Source organism: Petromyzon marinus, chromosome 54, assembly GCF_048934315.1.
Source record: "Petromyzon marinus isolate PM22_M1 ecotype Great Lakes invasive population chromosome 54, UKy_Petmar_22M1.pri1.0, whole genome shotgun sequence".
Classification (NCBI taxonomy): domain Eukaryota; kingdom Metazoa; phylum Chordata; class Hyperoartia; order Petromyzontiformes; family Petromyzontidae; genus Petromyzon; species Petromyzon marinus.
Window position 1 is genome coordinate 1007562 of NC_133720.1, and position 20756 is coordinate 1028317.

The 20756-nt window shown below is 53.3% G+C and overlaps 1 protein-coding gene across 1 annotated transcript in view; it reads right to left on the reverse strand.

Moving 5' to 3' along the window:
* GLG1 (golgi glycoprotein 1) overlaps positions 1-20756 on the reverse strand; it is a 59243-nt gene that overhangs the window by 8971 nt on the left and 29516 nt on the right. The window contains exons 4-17 of the mRNA XM_032974514.2: positions 20396-20611; positions 13737-13937; positions 12693-12764; positions 10050-10233; positions 8646-8866; positions 7716-7837; positions 6975-7076; positions 6097-6250; positions 5326-5457; positions 3905-3991; positions 2466-2528; positions 1031-1144; positions 817-905; positions 365-482 (exon numbers count right to left, since the gene is read on the reverse strand). Of these exons, the coding sequence (XP_032830405.1) occupies positions 365-482; positions 817-905; positions 1031-1144; positions 2466-2528; positions 3905-3991; positions 5326-5457; positions 6097-6250; positions 6975-7076; positions 7716-7837; positions 8646-8866; positions 10050-10233; positions 12693-12764; positions 13737-13937; positions 20396-20611 (1875 nt within the window). The remainder of the gene's footprint in view (positions 1-364; positions 483-816; positions 906-1030; positions 1145-2465; positions 2529-3904; positions 3992-5325; positions 5458-6096; positions 6251-6974; positions 7077-7715; positions 7838-8645; positions 8867-10049; positions 10234-12692; positions 12765-13736; positions 13938-20395; positions 20612-20756) is intronic.

Genomic DNA, 20756 nt, shown 5'->3' on the forward strand with positions numbered 1-20756 from the left:
CGGTCTCTCTGAACAACACGCACGGCCACCCTCCAGATCCATCAACTCAAACGGTCGCGAGCGTGCGGTGCACCGCGGAATCGCGCCATCGGGGCATCACGGCAGGACCGACCCTCGCGGTCACAGCGGCCACGTTCGCCGTCCGGACATTCGTAGACGCAGGACGGCGGCGTCGCCGACTCCTGTGCGGACCCCCGCTGGGACGAGGGAGGGGCAGCGGCTCCACCACCGCGGGGGGAAAACAAAACTCTCACACTCTCCCGGCGTCGGGGTCATCGTCATCGTCATCGTCGTCGGGGTCGTCATCGTTTGTGATTCACGTCGCGCCTCCGACGCAGCGCACGTGGAGGCGCCACCGTCTCACCATCTCGAGCTCCTCGACGCGCAGTTGCTTGCGGCACTTGACGGACACGCGCTGGTCCTTGCTCTCCAGCAGCGTGTCGTTGCGCACCATGCTGCTCAGGCAAAACACCACGTCCGACCTGGAACACAACAACCATCGCCGTGAGCGGACGCAGACTGGACCCCGCCAGAGTAATGTGGAGGTTTTACTCTCTCGTCTCAGAATCGCCGTGGCAGACAAGCACCGCCCCCACGCCCGCCTGCCTTCGTCTCTCGAGTGCCGATGTTTACACACTGCACCACAAGGTACCGAGTCGACCTAGGGGAGGCTCAGGACCGGTCCAAATTATCATCACAGATGTTGGCCGTGAGCGGAAATCAAACTCGGGTCGCTGTGTTCGTAGCGCAGCGCGCTAACTGCTGCACCACCACTCCCCGCTCAAGCACACGCACACGTGTTGCATTTGGCCTCACTTTCTCCGTATGTTCGGACACAGCTTGAGAACGTCTTCCTTGCAGGCCGTCTTGAACTTGAACGAAAATCGGAAATCCTTCATCTGGATCTGCAGAGCGGTTGACACAAGCGGCACACACACAGCTGAGCACAAGGCGTCCGGTGCTGGTCGTCAGTAAAATAATCAACTCGCGCTGTGTGGGTTATTAAAAAAAGAATACTAAAAACCCATACCAGCTGGAAATGCGTAATGCCGATGTAGCACTTTTCGTTGATTTCTTTTTGATGCTTGTTCTCCACCAAGCATTCCATCAGGTCGTCCGTTTCACCCTTGTCATCCGCAACGGTCTGCAGGAAGCCGAGAATGAAGGCGCCTCAATTAAAAGCCACGGCAACAACGAACGCGGGAAATAGGAATTCTCCTGTACGGCATTTTAAACTCGGGGCATTGGTGGCCACGCAAGTGGCCTGTAATCCAGCACTGTGGAGACAGCGAGCGTTGGGTTGGTGGATCGTGCAAGTGTGGTATCATTCCCTTCACCCGTGGGCGTCAAGGAGGAGCCATACCCTGGCTTGCCAGTAGAAGGCAGTCCAGCAACGTACGAGCTAATATCATCTATCGCTTCTGTATGGGATGGAGTGGTGTCCTCTCGCACGTGCGTTATATATAGGACTGCAGAGCTAGGGAAATTGCTTGCACTGGCTTACTGCCTGGCTGCCTTCCCAGCATTGTGTGGTTCGTCAGCTATTTTGTAAGTTTACATGCATGGCGCTACATAAAACTATAACGTAATTTTTTTTAATCTCAACAGCAAAAATGCAATAAAAAATAAACAAAACCTCAAGAAGAGCAATTATATTTCATTAAACGTTTATGTTTTTGACTATGCAATGGTTTATAAATTTAGTACATCAGCATGTCCATCGACCTCCATGCATTGACATCGAAAGAGTGGTTCGCAGCCATTTTAACGGAAAGTAGCAGCCTTGACAAACATCCCCAGATGTAAGCGTCTGTCATCAGGTGGAACAACCACAGCAATAAACAACTGTAGTTGTTTCAACAACCACACCAAGAAACAACTGTAGTTGTTTCTTGCTGGGGTTGTTCCACCTGATGATGGACGCTTGGTGTTGCGCCCGAAACGTTGTGATTTAATTTATTTTATTTTATATCTACGTGACTTTACCGAAAGAACCAAAGAATATGGATCCCTGCAGTCACGAAAACTTCAAATCTAGATTCATCTCCAGATGGTGAACTGGGCTAAAACCTGTTCAAGATCTCAATAAAGGCCACTGCATTTAAAACAAGGCCACAAATAACATGGGAACTTTGCCAACAGCCCAACGAGCCGCTCATACATAGTGGTGCAATTAAGTGACTAACAACGAAGACTTGTACGGTACCCACCACAACTAAAAACTACAGGGTGACAAGTAGTTTAAAGACTGTGCTGCATCATGGAAATCAGATGCGGCGTACGAACACCAGCACTGGGGAGACAAAGGCGGTTGGGGGCGTAGTGCTGGCCACAACACCCCCTCGGTTGCTGCGTCGCCCTTCATGGCTGCTCGCTGACAGAACGTGGCCCGACAGCCTGTTAAACACTGCACACGATGGTGGCGTGGCGGGGACGCGTGCGTGCGTGCGTGCGCGTGCACTCACGTGGCAGTACGCCTGAATGATGGGCTCGCACGCCCTCATGAGCAGCGCTTCAATCTCAATGTCCTGCAGCAGCAGCAGCAACAATAAAACAAAGTGTCTGAACCGTACAACAGTGATGTAACAATTCATCCGACCGATGCTCGATGCAATGGCACGATGCCGCGACTCGTGATTTAATTCACCAATCAATATTTTTCTTCCTGTCCTTGCGGCGAAAGCAGAATCCATCGTGGTATATTTTCCCAAAGTGGCATACGGTTACAAATCCGGAATAATACATTCTAATTTGCATTATTCAGCACGTGCACCACGAGTGTAACAATCAATGTTAATCCGCGAACCGTTACGTCGTTACTACTCGATAATGAAGCCGCGAACCTTGCGCAAAAATTCAATGAGAATCGCCACATTTTAGAAAAAAAATGACACCACCACATGCTTCCTTAAGAGGCCACACGTATATAGGTGCTTATTTGCAACACCGTTGTACAACGGATAAGCGTTTTATGGACAGTTCAACCAGGAATGAGCCGATGTCTTTACAATCCCCGATTCTGTCTCATGAAACATGTGGCGTTGATGTCTCACACAGTGAGCAAGGCATCGTCCCGGAGGACAGAGGCATTTCACTCCTGCTCTCACGCCATAACAGAAGGCTCTCGTCTTTATGCCCTGTAACGCGATTGTCAGTTTTGAAGTCACAAAAATAATTCGCCAACATGGGTGAAAGATATGCGGCATTAACCGAAAACCCGCAACTTTCAGCGTTGCCTTTTTGGTGGCGCTTGTTGACCAGGCCGAGACCAAGAACTGTTCTACTCTTGTGCATGATGGCAGCGATACGTCCAGGAGCCAGATGCCAATGTCGAGGCTTGTTAGCCAGGACAAGGTGAGAGAGTTTGTGCAGTTTTATATTCCTCCTCCGTTGAGGGAGCGCTCTCGCTTCAGTGGTTTACTACTATATGGGCCCATTGTTTGGGTTGTACGGACACACTGGCACGATAGCGGCCCGTGTAAGTTTCCACGGGTGAAGGAGACGCGAGCGTGAACAACGTGGCGATTAACCCGCACTCACCAACGGTGGTCGACGCTCAGACTCGGGCTTGAACCCAGGAACTTAAAAGTCAACAAAGAGAGCTCAGTGCTCCAACAGTGAACACCTACCCGACCCCAAACCCCGCACCCCCCTTACCCCGAGTCACCTGACCGCTTAGGTTGATCAAAGCCAGCTTTCTCCCGGCACCCAGTGAAACGTGTAGGACTTTCGCTCAACTCAAAGGTGTTTTCTCAACGCGGAAAGGTCAGGGGAATTCTCACCCGTGGGTACGTTGGGACGATGGCTGCGGTGGTCACAGCGAGAGCAGCTCTCGCTTTGCTGCCGGTGTTAGAAACGGCGGGACGAGGAGAGGAGGAGGCGGGAGAGGGGGAATGTAACACACCTCGGACTCCATCTCCGTGAGGTTGGTCACAATGTCCTTGCACGGCTTCAGCAGCTCGTCCAGCTTGTCCTGCAGGCATTCCAGCTCCTGCACAGCACGAGGACAAAGGTGAAGATCCCTCAGGTAACCAGTTCAGATATTCATCACCGATGTTGGCTGTGAGTGGGAATGGAAATTCAGGTCGTCGGATCCGTTGTGTAGTGCGCTCGCAACTATACTACCGCTCCCCATGCATACAAAGACACAGACACACACCCCATCAACGCCTCGATCACTCATCCACTCATCCATACATAGCAGGGTAAGCCATGCAGCACGCTTGGGATATCAACTCAACTAATTGAATGTACCTTCAATCAGTCGCCCTTGATTAGGTCACTGTGCGATAATTAATTTAAAATCGGCAAATCCATTAGTTAGGTCAAATCCATGTGGATGACGTAGGCTGAGCAGCGCGAGCTTGACTCACCGAGTCGAGCTAGTGGGGGGTACTGGGGGACGTGGACGTCTCTAATAATACTGTGGGTTTGCGTCCAAGCATCTGTAGTCAACTGTAGGCCTTCCCAGAATGCTCTTCGCTGGACTACTCGACACAGTACGAGGCAAAGGCACAGCCCTGAAATTGCTTATTGGTGCCACTGCTAGCGGAGGCCTTCATCGGAGGCGTCGACTCTTCTACGCTGGCGAGACATCTCCGAAGATGTGCCAGTGACCCACACGTTACCCAACCACACCCAACAGACTAGCTGCGGTATTCACGTCTATACGACTGGGTGGACAGAGGCGGGAGGATGTAAACTGCCACACCGGGAGATCATATCGGATGGGTAACTTTTGGAATCCACATCCAGTGCGCTCATCACTACAGCCACAGCAGCATACTTGACAAAGTATATTGAATCATTTCAGGGTACAGGTACAGGTGTACCCTCAAATACGTTAATTCGAATTACGATGATTCATCATTAGGTTCGTCATCAATGGACCCTTTTAATTTGGCCTGCGTCTCGTTTGTTTGACGGCCCCACAGGGGGAGGCAGGCGCTGCCGCTGCCCCTTCCACACAGCGGTGTGACGGTCCGCACGCTGGACTGAGTCGTCGATACGATTCGATCACCAGTTGAGAATAAAAGGTGCACCTTTCTTAAGCTTCCCTGCCTAGGTCCACCCAGAAGTTAGCGGGATGGCAGGTCGCGTGGGGTAAAGTGTGGATGCTCCCACCCCTTCCAACATATCTGGCCAGCAACAGCCTCGAGCAGGTCTCTCTAGAGAGGTGCCTCGAGTGGAGGCCGTTCTGCCGGCAGTCCCGTGAGCGAGCTATTGCGGGGCCGCACCTTTACCACTCTTGGCCAAATCGGCCAACGCGCTCGGCTGGCCACGAGCCTGAGCTAACGCGTGCCACGCTCTCTTTCACTCGCGCACCTTGCCCGGCTTCTCAGAGCACCACTTGCCCAGGTCGGCCAGGCAGCTCTCCTGCAGCTCGGGGTTCAGGTGCACGTCCAGGGCACGCTGCTGCAGGATGCGGCGCACCTCGTGCTTACAGTCGCGGGACAACTGCGGGGGAGGGAGCACACACGCCAGCGCACGCCGGAGCGTCAATCGTCGGCAGGAGGGAGCACACACGCCAGCGCACGCCGGTGCGTCAATCGTCGGCAGCAGCCACGTCCTGCCGGCCCTCGCCAACGCGGTTGCCCATCCCCCCCCACGGCCCCCGCGTGGTGCCACAATCCATCCTGCTCACGCGCTGCTTCAGCCCAAGCCGACCGCCCCGTCGCCGTGACGGCGATGCGGTGTGGTGAGCGAGCGAAGGGTGACGTACGAGACGGTGTGGGGGTGGCAAAGAGCGCGCGTCAGCGAGCGAGTGCGATGCGTGAGCAGGTGCCGGTGTGTTAGTGAGCGGGCGTTGTACGAGCTGGAGTAGTGTAAGAGTAAGTGTGGTGTGCGAGTAACTGAAGTAGCGTTTGTGTGAGCGGGCGTGGTGTATCAACACGCAAGCTTGGCATGAGCTAGTGTGCTTCATTAGTAAGTTGGCCATGTGGTGTGTGTGTGGGTGCGGTGTGTGTAGGTGCGAGTGTGTGTGCGAGCGTATGTGCAGTGTGCGAGTAGGTGCGGTGTGTGCGCGTGTGTAAGTGCGGTGTGTGTGTGTAGGTGTGTAGGTGGTGCGTGCGTGCCAGTGCATGCTCCACCACACACCCGGCGGCCCTGAGACTCGGTGCGGTGCGCGTGCCGGTAGAGGCAGGAGAACACGGCCCCGGGCGGCAGGGTCTCGGAGGTGTCGTTCCAGCCCACCGTGTGGCAAAGACGCGCCGCGTCGCCCTGGCAGTGCCGGTATAGGATGGGGTCCAGCCTGTGACGCGCGCCCGGCACCAACGGTCAGCGTGAGCGGTGGACCGACCGACGGGCATGCAGACCACCGTACCGACCGGCCAGCCACTTAGGCAGCGACAGCCAGATTCCGCTGTGTTTCCGGGTTGTGCCGCGTGTTGTTCGGTACGATGTCCGGGGTTTCTTCCACGCGCTGGGGGAGAAGCTCCCATCGTGCCGAACAACAAATCGGCACCACCAGTTAACGAACAAATCTGGACAGAGCAAACTGCAGCAACGTACGCAATGTGCCGACGTTGCGATTATCAACAGAGGGGCACAGCACCAATTCGATGCGTTTGGGCCGTGTCGGGAATCTGACCCCAATCAAACTGCAGATGCGGCAACAGTGGTTAGAGAGGTTGTCAAGAGCCCAATGAGAAACCTTGCGCGTCTATGACGTCGTGATGGGACAGGAGAGCAGTTGGTAGTCGAGAGGCTCGTGAGAGGGTAGCAAGCGGCATTGCCGATTGCGTATTTAGATCTCTAGCCAGGGCAGCAGCTCCCGGGGCATCCACGGGGAGGAGGGGCTGGGGCCCTTAAACGAGTCCCATAGGAGACTCGGTGGGCCGGGGGTCCATTCGCCAACGAGTCCCAGGCATGGACACCGCACCTTGCGAAGCTCAGCGAGGACAGTCAGGAGGTTGGGCACGGGAGTTGTGGTTCAACCGCCACACAGCCGTGAGAGGGCATTGCGATCGCCTTACTTCCAGTCTCTGGAGATGAAGTACTGCAGCTCCAGGAGTTTCTGCTCACAGTCCTCCACCATGTGGTCGGTGTACAGGTGCTCCATCAGGCAGGAGAGGATCCTGTGCAAGCGAAGCAGAGAGGGGCACCATTCGCATTGCTGGCGAGACCAGCTCGACTTCCTTTAGAATGCGTTTAGGGCTGTTTAAAACGACCGCTTCCCAATAATCACACCATTATCAATGAAGACGGTCGAGAAATCAGTGTGTCTTCCTCGGACGCGCAATGGGACAGTGCCAATCTGTCTTCACAGGCAGAGCCAGGATAGCAAATTCCCCTTTCTCATGCTGGTGGCTAAATTCTGACAAACAACAACTGCCAACTTTGACACAAAGTGGTACTCATTTCATGGTCGGCTACGTACGGTGCAAAAAAGTTCAACATACATACTTCAATATACCCACAGCAACTTTAAAGATTACTCTTATCACCACCACTCATCTACCACCACCATCTACACCTACACCACCCATATACATCACAACATGACATCACCACCACTCAAAACCATAACCAACCAACACCACCACCACACTCCAAACCGTGACCACTCAACAACCACAACCACGAGCCCAATGCCACACCACCACCAGGCCCGACTGGCGAGCAGGGCCACGAGGTATTAAGCACAACGACGAGGGAGACCATCGCTGGCATGAGCAACTCGCGTGGGGGCGCCAGGGACAAGGCAAGCGGCTCACATGGGGTCCCCGTTGCGGATGTGTTTGCACGCCGTCTGGATGACGGACTCGCACGCCTCGTTGAGCGCCCGGTCGATGCGGTAGTCCGCTCCGGGGTTTGCCTCCTGAACCAGCTCTTGGAGCTGTTGGTGCACACGGTGGGGGGGGGGGGGGGCAGTGATTTTGCGGGGAAGGCAGCGGCGTCGATCATCCCGGCGTGGTCAGGACGGGCGGCGGCTTGACTCGCAACGTACGAGACGCGAACTTGACGGACAATCCATGGAAACAAAACACGAGTGGTGGGGGTGCCAACCACGAGTGGACACAGACGAGGATTTGAACTTACTCCAAGGTATTTACAGCTGTCCCAGAGACGTAAAATATGAGCTTCCAACGCGGCTTCACTATATTTCACGACAAGCAATTTGCTTGCTTTTGAAAAAGCCAGCTTTTAATATTTTATTGACAGTATCGCGGACGAGCGACACTCGTTTTGGTATTGCCTAGTATGGATATCGAGGCCTCCAAAGACGGATCTCAGAAGTAGATCTTTGATATATATTTTTTCAGGTCCGCACTCAAGGTACCAGTACCAAATGGAGAATTCTTCACATCATGACAATGTCAAATAACGACGTTGGCATATAATTTGGAAAGGGGAAATAATATTGCCTTAAAATAATGGGAGGTGGGGCGGGGGGGGACCTACAGTAGGGGGAAGCTCGGCCACCCTCGCATCAAGGCGACGCTCCGGGGCTTCTTTGGGGAGAAGTGCAGCAAGGCTGAACTGGTGTCCGCCCGCAAAGCGGCTTGGGGGGGCGGCTGCCAACCGAACCCCCGTGGTGCCGCAACGGCGATGCTGAAGGCAGCGCGAGCGAGGAAGGCGGACGGAGGAGGGCGAGGGAGGGAGGGAGGGAAGGCGGGCGTCACAGGGCCTGCGGTGACACTCACGGCGGTCTGGCAGCTCTGGCCGAGCGGCGCCTTGCCGTCCTCCCCGCGCACGGCGCGCATCAGGCAGTGCAGCGTGCGGCCCTTGCGGTGCAGGCCCGAGCAGCGGCTGTCGATCTCGCCGCGGCAGCTGAGCATGATCTCGGGGCTCAGCGAGAAGTCCTCCATGAGCATCCTCCGGAAGTCGAGCATCTCGGCCTGGCAGTCGCTGCTCACCTGCCGCCCTGCGCCGATGGTCGGTCGCGGCAAAAGGGACGGAGACAACGGCGGCAATGAATATATTACGTAATTAATACAACGATAAGGGTCTCACATCACAGGCCTTGTCAACCATTCTATTGTCCTGCTGCTGTGTAGCCATGGGGAATTCATGGCGACAGCTGTCCCTGTACGGCATGAAGGGAACGCAGCACATGCCTGCAAGAGGGCGTCAGTACACCAATAAAGGGTGATGTTGCTACGCGGCATTTCACCGACTAAGTAATGAACTAGTTCGGAAAATTTGGACCGTGGCGCTGGCACGAAGGGTCTACTCTATTTATAGTTAACACACTCGCAATGTTGATCAGGGTGGCCACTGAACTTAAACAAAGAATCTTTGTGACAAGTGAAAAATGCTCTGCTGCTCCGCCATGACACTTAATCCACTTTAATGGCAAGGGGTCACGCGCTGCGGTCAGTTGCCAGCTGCCTGAAGCGGATGAAGATCCCCGTAGACTCAACAGACTTAAATATAAATATTCAGATTCTGTTTGTAAGTACCGATGAAAGCCCAGGAGAGAAGGGGGTGGCTGGCCAGCACTAAGCCCAACTGCCTTTGCCTCCCTCGTGGTGATGTTTACACATCGCACCAGGATACTCATTTGAGGCCGAGTCGGCCTAGGGGAGGCCCAGCACTCGTTCAGAGTGGTGTTGGCCGTGACAGGGAATCGAACTTGGCTCGCTGGGTTCGTAGCGCAGTGGCGCCAACCGCTGCGCCACCGCTCCCCTTAAGCAGCATTACACAAATCAATACCAATACAACCGCCATTTGCCACTAAGTGACGGTGACGTCACCACGGCGCGTGCCAGGCCAGGTTCACTTTGAGGCCACGTGAAGTGTTGAAGGCTCGCTGACAGGGGGTCACGGGACAGATCCAGGTGCCATGGATTGACTGACTGAGATGACTGAGAAATGCACCAGCTGTGCTCCCTACTGTGCCTGACACAAATATCCCCCCCGTATAGCCTGAATAGACTGTTGGGGCAAGTGCTGTTATAGCAAGTACCTATGAAGGCCGGAACGGCACACGAGGGGGTGGGTGGCCAGCAACACGCCCGGCCGCCTTTTCCCCACACAGGCTCGCGCGCACACCATCGCCGCACGAACACGGACGTCGACCGGCCGGCACAGAGACCCCCACGCACCTTTGTGCACCGCAGACTCGAGGCAGAGCAGCAAGTAGGAGAGGCGGGCCTCGCGAGCCCGCGGAAGGTTCTCCCCCGTGCAGCGGAACTTCTTGAGGTCGGCACGGCACGCCTTCGCCAGCGAGTAGCTCACCTTGTAGTCCTGGGTAATGAGCTTCTGCCGCATGGTGAGCGCCACTCGGCACTGCGACGCACAACAAGACAAACATCTCCCATGTAGCCTTCACAGACTGTTGGGGCAAGTGCTGTTAGCAGCGAGCACCTAGGTAGGCCGGCACAGCACATGAGAGGGCGGGTGGCAATTCCACGATACCACGGCCTCAGTGAGTCTACCACCTCATACAGGACCCTACCGTCGAACCTCCCGGTTTCAACCCTCCACGCCGCCAATGGTTGACCAACCGAATCAGGACCGGGCATGGCCAATGCGGCCACCCGATGTACAAATGGCACCCATCAAAGATTCGGCGGCCCGCGAGTGGTGCGGCCCACGAATCCCAAACCATCGACAGCGTCGTAAAACACTCCGCGCTGCTGCTGTCGCCCATCCACTCCCGCTTCCGAAAAGGCAACCGAGTGGACAACAAATCTGCAGCGGCATTTCTTTAATCCGCCGCTATTAATCCACAGGAAAGAAGGCAACGACAAACTCCCCGCACGCACGGTGTGTGGCGTGTAGTCGCGAGCTCTGCCTCCAAGGAAGGGTCACAACACGATTTGTCGCCTTCCCGATTCGTGGCGAGTGCCAGAGGTGCCCGAGTCTCGTCAGCCAAGCCGTCTCACTTGCCAGGCTTCACGTAAATCCTGCCTGGGTTTCACACCGGCACGATAATCTGCGCTTAAGTTCGGAGACAAGCGGACCGTTGGCAGTGGGCGGTATTTATTGAACAAACATCGCACGCTCACTTTTATACTGAGAAGGACCGTACCCTTGCCAAAGGGGAACAACAGGTCTGTCAGTTCTCTCTTTTGGCATACATTTATCATTCCTATCTTAAGGACAAGCCACTGTTCCATTACTACAAAGTGTTTTTCATTTTAGAGATCCTAAAAAAAACATGATGAAGTGTGCCAGTAGTTCGCGCACTGCAATACGAACGTGGCGATTTGAGTTTGATTCCCTCTGATGCAGAAAAGGCAAGATCTGAAACGGTCCTGGGCAACCAACCCCCCCCAAGACTGACAAAGCGTGGGGTGGAGTTTCATCCAACAATGGATCGATAAAGGCCAGTAAACTAACGAATATTGATCCATCCAAGTTGGTTTCCCCAGTGGGATTTTAGCTCGCAACCTTCTGACGGCGAGTGGCGCACTCTGACCGTTGCAGCGCGACTCTGGTCACCCTCTATCCCTCACTCTCGTGAACCCTCTGGCCAGTGGCAATTGAGTGGCTCCAACTCTCTCCATCAGCCCCATCTTGAGCTTTCTTCTCAATTTCACTCTCCACCCTTCCCCTATTTTCCAGGGCCTCCGTGCCAACCAGGGGAACTGCTCGGCAGGGTTGAGGCGTGCGCGTCGGATGATTAGGATGCAGCGGGAGGCCCCTACGGCGCTGGGAGAGACCAGACGGCCGGGCCGACCCCCCCCCGGGGGCCACCCAAGCCGCCGTGACGACGATTCCCGTCCGGCAGGGGAATTAAGGCGATCACGCACGGCCGCACTCACGCGATCGGTGATGCACGCTCACCCCGGTGGGTAATTTCGGCAAGTTTGGGGCAGAGGGCGCGTGCGGTGAATGTAAAAGCAGCGTCAGCACACCGAGGGGTGCCCTTGCGTTAACCCCTCCCCCCCTTGCAGCCAGAGAACGGCGGAATGTCAAACACCGTGCCAAAGGGCGTCAGTACGAGGGCAAGGGAGGCACACTTGAAAACGCGGAATGGGATGTCTACTCTAATTCGAGGCTTTATTTAAGACAATCTGCAGATACAACATCTTCCTTTCAGCCTATTAAGAGAAAAAACACACACACACGCGATGCCGCCCAGCCAAACAGGCCAATGCTGAAAAATGTACAGCAAATTGGCAGGTTGCATGTGGTGAGGTATAAAAATCGTCTGGTCAGCATGGAAGAGTAAACCAAATACCCTCTCTAGAGCAACCTCGAGCCGAGGTTCCTTCCACCAGCAACGGCGGAAGGGCCTCCCGCTGCCTTCAGCTTTTGGGAACCGATGAAAAGCAGAGCCACGCGGTGCCGTACCATGGCTGCCGGCAACCAGCCGGTCACAAGCGCCGCGTGCCCAGAGCCGTCTGTTCGTTACCGTCGGTCCACTCGCCATCGCCGATTTCCACAACTTTCGGAATCGATATATTCAGTTCTGAATTTTTATTTTTTTACCGGCGTACTGATCATCGTTTAAAAACCACGGTTCATAAATAGGGGGTTGGAGTGATTCAATGTGCTCACTCCCCAAACACACAGAGACAGTGTCGGGGATTATCTCGTGATTAGTCATGGTCGTTTTGTCAATGAGCAATGAACAACTCTTCGTCAGCCTAACGCTGGACGAGAGGCATCGCCGCGCGTGGCCCATGTGGCACCGCAATGGTCAGCCCGGCTTGGCGACGAGGGAGCATCCGTCTCGGGCACCTGTGCTCAAACACCAGCAAAGTTCTTTCATCTCGAACAAACACGACCCCCGTTACCTTGTCGGTCATGTCATCCTCAAACTTGTGGTTGAAGAGACACTTGTAGACGCGGCCCTCCCCGGCGGTGACCTGCAACGGGAGCGGCACGGGGGAGACGTTAGCGCGCCAGGGCAACGAGCTCGGTGGACTCGCGTGGCCGAGCGGGCGTGCGAGCGGGCGAGACCTTGCAGCGGGCACACAGAGAAGCAGCGGTGAAGGTGCAAGGGTGATCCATATAAAGGTGTCTCAAATTCTAGAGCAATTAAACATTTTTTTCAAAGCCACATTGCACGCATCTCCCACCAATCTCGAGAACACTTATTAAACCCTCGAGCACTTTCCTCTGTTAGACTTTAAAGCCATCGCTTGTGCAATGTTCTATCTCCTGTTGGGGAGAAAGTTAAGAGGGGGCATTAGAAATCAGCGGGGTGTCTATGAATGGATTGCCCTGGGCATCCAAATACAAGACAACGCGATTCTGATACGATGCACGTGACGAAGCGACGTTGAAAATCTATTCTCGCGGCCACGATACGTGTGCCGAAATGCGCGTCCGAAACAAACGATTTACAAGTGAAGGACAATGCACGCCCATTATTAAACCTTGAACACTTGGACATGCACGGGTGGGTGCAGTGGTGGCGCAGTTTAGTGTGGACTTAAATGAACACAACAAGAGTCATATGCTGGCATTGACGGTTGCGATGAGATCACCGACCCGCTCTGTTGGAGAACCTGCTTTCATCACGGGTGGCTGAAACCCGGACCTGAACCAGGATCCCGGCAGTGCTGACTTAGTCCTCCCACCCACTGTTGGCCCCCTAAGCTGCCAATCCACCTCAAAGTGCATCGTATTATTTGGGCAAGAAGCGCTGCAGCGATTCATCAAATTAATTACATTCCTGATGCTCCCCATTGCATGGGTCCAATCACACACTCGATGATTGATTATTTTACTTTGGCATATGTTGCATGTATTAATTAATTTGACCCCCGGTAGTGGCGGCGTTGAGTGGCGGCGGCGCCGAGTAGTGGTGGTGCGGAACGGGAGGGCGCTCCGACCTTCTCGCAGAAGCGCTCGCGGTCGCTGTGGCAGGCGAAGTAGAGCTGCCGGTCGAGGTGGAAGTCGTCCGACGAAAGCTCGGCGACGCGCAGTATCGACTTCTTGCACTCCTCCTGGAGATGCGGACCCTGGTTCTGCTCGTTCTCGTCCGTCAGGGCCTTCTCCAGGCAGCTCACGACCGCGCCCTGCGAGTGGAGGTCCTGCGGCCGAGCGGAGGGAGGAGAGACGCTCAGGCGACAACGCCCAAACGGCTCCGACGGTGCCCGACACCGAGTCGTCTCCCGGCTCAAACGAGCGAAGCGATTGCTCGCCCCCCGCGGCTGAGCTTTGGTTATTTTTAGAGCCGCAGCGATTGGCAACGGCAATGATGGATTCAGATCTTCACGAGTGCTTCGATGAATAAATGAACGGAATAAAAATAGCCTATTTGCATTCAATAAATGACCACGCATTGTACTCAAAACGTGCGATTCAATGGCACTGGTAATTCACGGCACCGCTCGGCAGGAAGAGCAGCGGCAACCCCGTTCCTTCTGCTTCAAGGCCCACGGCAGCGACTCAAGTAAATTCCAGTGCATTAGCACGACAACGTCTGTCCATTATGCGAGCAATTACGTAGGCCGCATCCTCTCGGCAGCAGTCACAGCCCATTAGTCCGAGCCGCCATGTGTGCACGCGGCCCCTTCGTGCCGCTCGCAGCGGCGGCGGCGCTACGCGTCGCGCGCTCAAACAGCACCCCGCTGGCGCCAGCTGACATTCTCTGTCTGCTGCTAGACGGCAGAATCTCGGGGGGAAGAGACGGAATCATCAACGGCAGTGTCGTCAGCCGTGATCAATCCACTGCTGGATGAAGGCGTTCCCCCCCCCAGCTGTCGCCGTCTCTCGCAGTCCTGCGATGGCGACAACCCACCTCGCGCCCACACGCGAGACGATTTTATTGCTCCATCTCTGCGGTGTACGTCCGCGCGTGCGTGCTCCCTCCAATGGCTCCCACTCCGAAATTACCCTCGATTATCGGCCATCATCATCATCATCCCTTCTCCCAACGTGTCCTGCCCAAGCCCACTTTTTTTAAGGCGGATTTTTTTTTATATACAAAAAGGAACAACACCCACTCTCATCAATTGCAGCTGTGATTCATTCCACTCCTACACTTCCTCTTACCCACAATGTTCCATTCTTCCATTCAGTTTCAATTATCCCCTCGACTCTGGCTGTCATTTCATCTTGGGCTTTGTGCAGGAGAGGGAACTTAAGACTCATCCCAGAGATTGTTCCTACCCTCCCCCACCCTCGTAAGTCGCAGATTCAGGTGGCTTTGTTTTGCCGTCAATTGTCCATCCACCAAAGCTCGACCGCGGCCAAATCAAATGCCCCGGATGCCCCCCCCCACCCCAACATGCCCTACTTGATGAGGATGACACACTTCCTGGGGCATCAACAGTGGATCTCTCACGGAGTGACCGGTGTGTGTCCCCCTGCCCCCCCCCCCGCCCCTCCACTCTAGGAAACTTGAAATTTCCACTGCAGGTTCAAGACCGCCACCGGGGAGATGAGAACCATCCTGCGTTCAGACCCAAAGTTTTGCGCAAGTAAGTGAGCGGCCATAGAATTTGCCGGTAATGAAACAACAAATCGTTCACTCGCACTTCACGCGAGTCAGAGCGGCCGACACTCCGCGGCTGCGTACATCATTCCAGAAATGCATGATGAAATACACATATATATAGGGGAGGATGGTGTTAAGGATTACAACTCATTGCCAAAGCGGGGGGGGGGGGGCAGATAGCGCTGATCTGTACAATAAAATGCAAACACCACTTATGGAGACATGTTTATTAATAGAGACCCTCGGGGCTGTTACTCGGATAAATAACTGACCTAAATACTGAATGTTTCTGGATTCCAAGAACATCCATGAACAGACAAACCTCATCCAATTGCGCGCAGAACTTTGCACCGTACGTAGCCAACCGCGGTTATCGGTGGTGCTAATGGGAGCTACACGAACTATTTCCAAATATCGCCTTACATTTTTGTGTTATGTATAATACATCTATATCCAGAGCTGCCAGATGGCGGTACAATAATAGATGATTGAATCAGAGTGTTTAGTGTCACCCCGCTGTATGTGCCATATTCTCCAAGGTGTCAGATTTCATCCCCACAAGCCACTCGGTTGAAGGATTGGCCAAAAATCCGATTGTCGGAGCCTCCTCCTGCAAGACTAACACGACACAGCAAAGCTTTCCTGGATATACAAAGGGCATCGTTTGTTATTTATTGTATATAAATAGTAAATATATAACAATGATAAGTAACCACTAGGTTTTGCATTTCCCATCGTGTTAGAAAGTGACATGTTTATCACCAAAAGGCCCTGGCGTGGTCCTGTGTCTGGCCGCCCCACACACTGCAGTCAATAGATAAGGCTCGGCTGTTACTGGGAACACGCAAGGACGGTTTCACAACGCCAGCCCTCGACTCGGGGCGCTCGCGTCTTGAGACCGACTCACGTGCACAGCACAGACTTCACACTTCAGATACCTGCCAAGTACAAAGTACCAGGGCCATGACCCGGCATCTCAAGCGTACCTTGCGACACGCATATATGCATACTATGAGCCACTTAAAACTAAAAAACGACTGGCGTTCTCCACTAACACTGGCTGAAAAAATAAAACGTATATATATGAGGCAATGTGTTGTTGGGCAATGGCATTTATTCACAGCGCATAGCGAGGCCAGGGCGGAAGAGTAGATAGAAGTTAGAGACTGCACTTTATATACCATGGGGCCTGATAAGAATCTAAATGTATCAAACATTTCCTGATAATGCACTTGGTTATGCACTTCAAACTAACAGTCATAACCATTGTGTGAAAGCACAATCTAACTTTCTATAGGGGAAACGCTCTCTTGGGGAAACGCTCTCTCGGGGAAACGCTCTCTCGGGGACCGGTAGAGTTAAACGTTCAATGTGGAAAAAACTGTGACCAGGGAACAGTGCACCCAAAGGGAAATCATTTGGGATTTTTTTTTTTATGAATAGGGCATGTGATACAGAACAAAACTCACCAAGTGACACTAGACTGGGGATTTCACTGCACCAAGATGTTGTGCCATTCCATAGTGTGTGTGTTACATCCCTGGAATGCTGAGATTGTAAAAGTGAAATTGAACAGCTTCGTAGTTTGGTTGTAAACTGCATGATTTAAATAACATTAAATCACACTTGTTTGGTTCAACTTTACATTCCAATTTCATCGTTTCAGTGGCCTGCCTGCCAAGAAATGTAATGCAACTGCAGATGCAGCTTGTTGTTATAAATCAAAATTGTATTTTATATTTAGGCCAAAACACTAATTCCAAGTTAATTAATTTCCACGGGCATCCCAGTCAATTTAATTTGAAGCATAGTCACGAGATTGTAAAATATCAAATGGGAATACTCGTCTGAGCCTGCCACCTGTACCACGTAATGCTTGCAGACTTGAAAGTGCTTATGATAACTTACCAAACATGTTCAATCAAGCGTGCCACATTGGGCATCTGGCTACGCCAATAAGAGGACGTTTGTTACCCGTTAAAGAGCTGAGATTAGACAAGGGAACGGTGACGTGTCTAAAGGGAGCAGAAATAAGAGCTAAGTAAATACAATAATGTGCGACACCCCCTTTGACATTCACAGACTGGGCGAGCCACCCAGACCTGGTGAAGATTTCTCGCGTGCCAGGTTCAAAGTGCGAAGTCATAACCGCTGCTTCACAAGCCCCGGCCGGACACAGGCAATCAAACTTTTGACGCTAAACATCAACCAGGGGCAGTGCAAAGTACAACACTGACAGGTGTTACACGCCACCTTGAGTTTAACACGTAGTAGTAGTAGGCTTTCACGACCAATATTACTCGTAATAAAGGTTTTTTTTGGTTTGATAGCATAAATATAAATGTGTCGTTAACCCACCACCACACCACACAGCCAATTAGTAATCTTTGGCACGTAAACAAAACGTGCCAATTAGTTACTACTGCAGCACAGCGGGTGTGTCATGCAATTCACGGTGCCCAGCTGTGCAGGTTTAGATTATCTCCAACGTGTAAATGAAGCATTAATAAACTTGGTCAAACACCCCAATGTAGGAGGGATGCTTGAACTGGTGCAACTGCGGATAGGACCAATGTAAATTGCAATCCCAGACGTCGCCAGTTTGGTCCGATCTCCCAGCGTGCCAGTTGACACAATGGCCGAGTGTCTGAAATGCACTCCCCGCCCCCGCGCTGTTCACCCAGCAGTGTCGTTTGGTTTGATAGAGTCCAGCGACTCGGTGCGTCTTTCATGCATAAAGCCAACAGTGTTTCCCAACTCCATAGAGCAATGGGGATGGCGCTAATTTCCGGCGGCAGCCCCTAAAAAGTCAGTGGTGGGAAGTCCACAACGCCACAACTCTTGGGCCAGCTTCCCCATACATGGGTAGAGCGGAGTTGGTCAGCGAGTGGCCTCTTAGCCCTGTTATTTTTTTTTTATATTTCGCCTTTCGCCACCTCTTCCGCAGCAATCGCCACCTCTCGGGTGTGGATTGGCCCCCACAATAATAATAATAAAATAACACAGTTGAGCACCGTGTTCAACGGTTGTTTTCAGGGGCACTTTACAGACTTTTTTGTACGTGCAGTACAAAAAGTGCGAAGAAATCACGTTTGTTTCAAGAAGACCGCTCGCAGCCTCTGTTCACTTTGCCGACTTGAACTTCAGCACACCTTACGTAAAAACGGCACTATTTACACAAAACCCGGCACGGCACCAGTTAAAATGTGGAAAGTGAGCCGCGCTGGTTCACATTTCCATTCGGCCAAACGCACACACATGAACCTCTTACCAAAAATCCCCACACATCCTAATGTCTTGCTGCACAAAATGCACAAAAAAACCCTTGGCTTTCAAAATGTTTATGTCTATCCCTCAATTCCTCAAGTAGTTAATTTAATCGCCGAGAAATGTTTATTTTTTTGCGTGTTTTGGCAGTCTGCTTTGACAAAGGTTCGCTGGATTTTGCATTTGGTTGGGTCAACTGGAATGTTTCATGCGATGGATGGGCCCTAAAGCGAAGCGGTGTACTGCAGTGACAATGAGCGAGAGGTTAACATTGGGAGGGAAGACAGGATTAATTGACGACCATGCTTGCTGATGAGAACTAATTGCCGGTAATGACAACCATGGCCAGGAGCGTAACGTGGGTCAGGGACTGCTGTCAACTGAGAACATGGGCGGAGGTCAGTGATGGCGCCACTTAGATGATTCCTAGTTTAAGCCACCTGCGATTAAACTGGGTTTCTCCCAGCGTAGAAGTGTGTGACGAGATAATGCTCGAACTGCGGTGAACCAATTCAAAGCGTTGGATGGACAGAAATGGTTGGGGGGGGGAGGGGGTATTTACAAAACTTGCGCAACTCCAGGTTGGGTTGCGCGGCTAATATTTCCTCTCCGGAGATTTCGCCACGCGCGGCTGGGGGAACCATCCTCGACAGCTGAATCGAGTCATCACTGCTCTCCTCGCAATCTTCGTCACGTCAATCATGCCCCCATCGATCATTCGGTGTGGAATGCATTCACGATTGCTGCTGTCCCCGTCTCCTACAAACGCCGCTCACTCCGTGCCTTGTTTGAACCCAGGTTGGCTCTTTGAAATGAGTCGCACCCGCCCAAGGTAGATCTTGATCCAGGTTATGCGCATCGAGAACCGATTCCAAGTTTCGGCAAGATTGAAGCCATCATCAAGAGAAATATGTGGAGGAGAGCTTTGCTTCTAAGGAGATCGTTTGTGGCGTGGATGGACAGAGGCAAGGGGATTTGAGAAACTGAACCGATTGTTTTCAACCACCAAGCTAGGAGACTGAGTCAAATCGACTGATTGTGCTAACCATCACACCACAGCAAACGCCTTACTTTCTCAGTTAAAATGGTAAAACTATGTTTATTGTTAGACATTGCTATATACGTGGCGAACTTATAACCATTATTATTGACGCACTGCGAAAATTGATAAGTAATAGATGACAGCTAAACATTGTGAAACGTAATCCATGGCCGTGTTGATTCTTTATTTAATTATTTTTTGCTTTCCAGCCACCACCACGCCTCCCCATGGAGAGTCAGGTTAGGGGGGGTGGGGTGGGGGGGGGGGGCTTGGCCCACGGAGCCTCGTGGGTCATCGAGGAAGGGAACACGGAGGATCTGGGCCTGAATAACTGGGACCGGACTGGGAGGACAGATGCTGGTTTCCAGCCGTCATTGACACGAAGGGCGAGCCGTCAGAGCGATGATTAGCAGAGAGAATGCGTTCGTAGCTACGAGTGTGTGGGCTAGTGGTGAGAATTTTTAACTCTCTCTGCATTATTTATGCGGGGGGCTCTGCGGGGAAACTGCGCGCAGTACGAATGCCAACTTCGCCCAGTGGGTGGCGACGGTCAAAAAGCTATGGCTACGATTGCGGCTATAACCGTGTTTAACGGTGACAACGAACCGGTGGTCACGATCGTGGGTGTTGCTTCGGCTCGGTTCGCCCGCACCTCGTCACATTCACCTTAGGCGTGCGTCAGTACCGCGCGCAGCGGGGGGGCCGCCCGCGTAACGCAACGCGTCGTCAGCGGCGGTCACCTTGGGGTCGGCTCCGATGCGTCCGCACTGCAGCCGGTTGATGTCCTGCTTGCAGTTCTCCACGAAGCCGCAGATCATGCGGTAGTCGCTGAACACGATGCTCGTCATGCGCGTCACAAACTGGTGGCACTGGTAGTCGGTGATGTTGGGCCGGTTGTCGATGAGGCACGAGATGAGGTAGCCCTTGCCACGCTCCTGGCCCTGGCACTCCTTGAGCTGCGGGTCACACACACGCGCGCACACACACACACACACACAAACACGCGCGCACACACACACACACCACGGCCCACCGCGCCACGCGGTTAGCCCTACGAACGAGCGCTGCTCACGAGCGCCGGTTGACGTCGCCACCGGCACG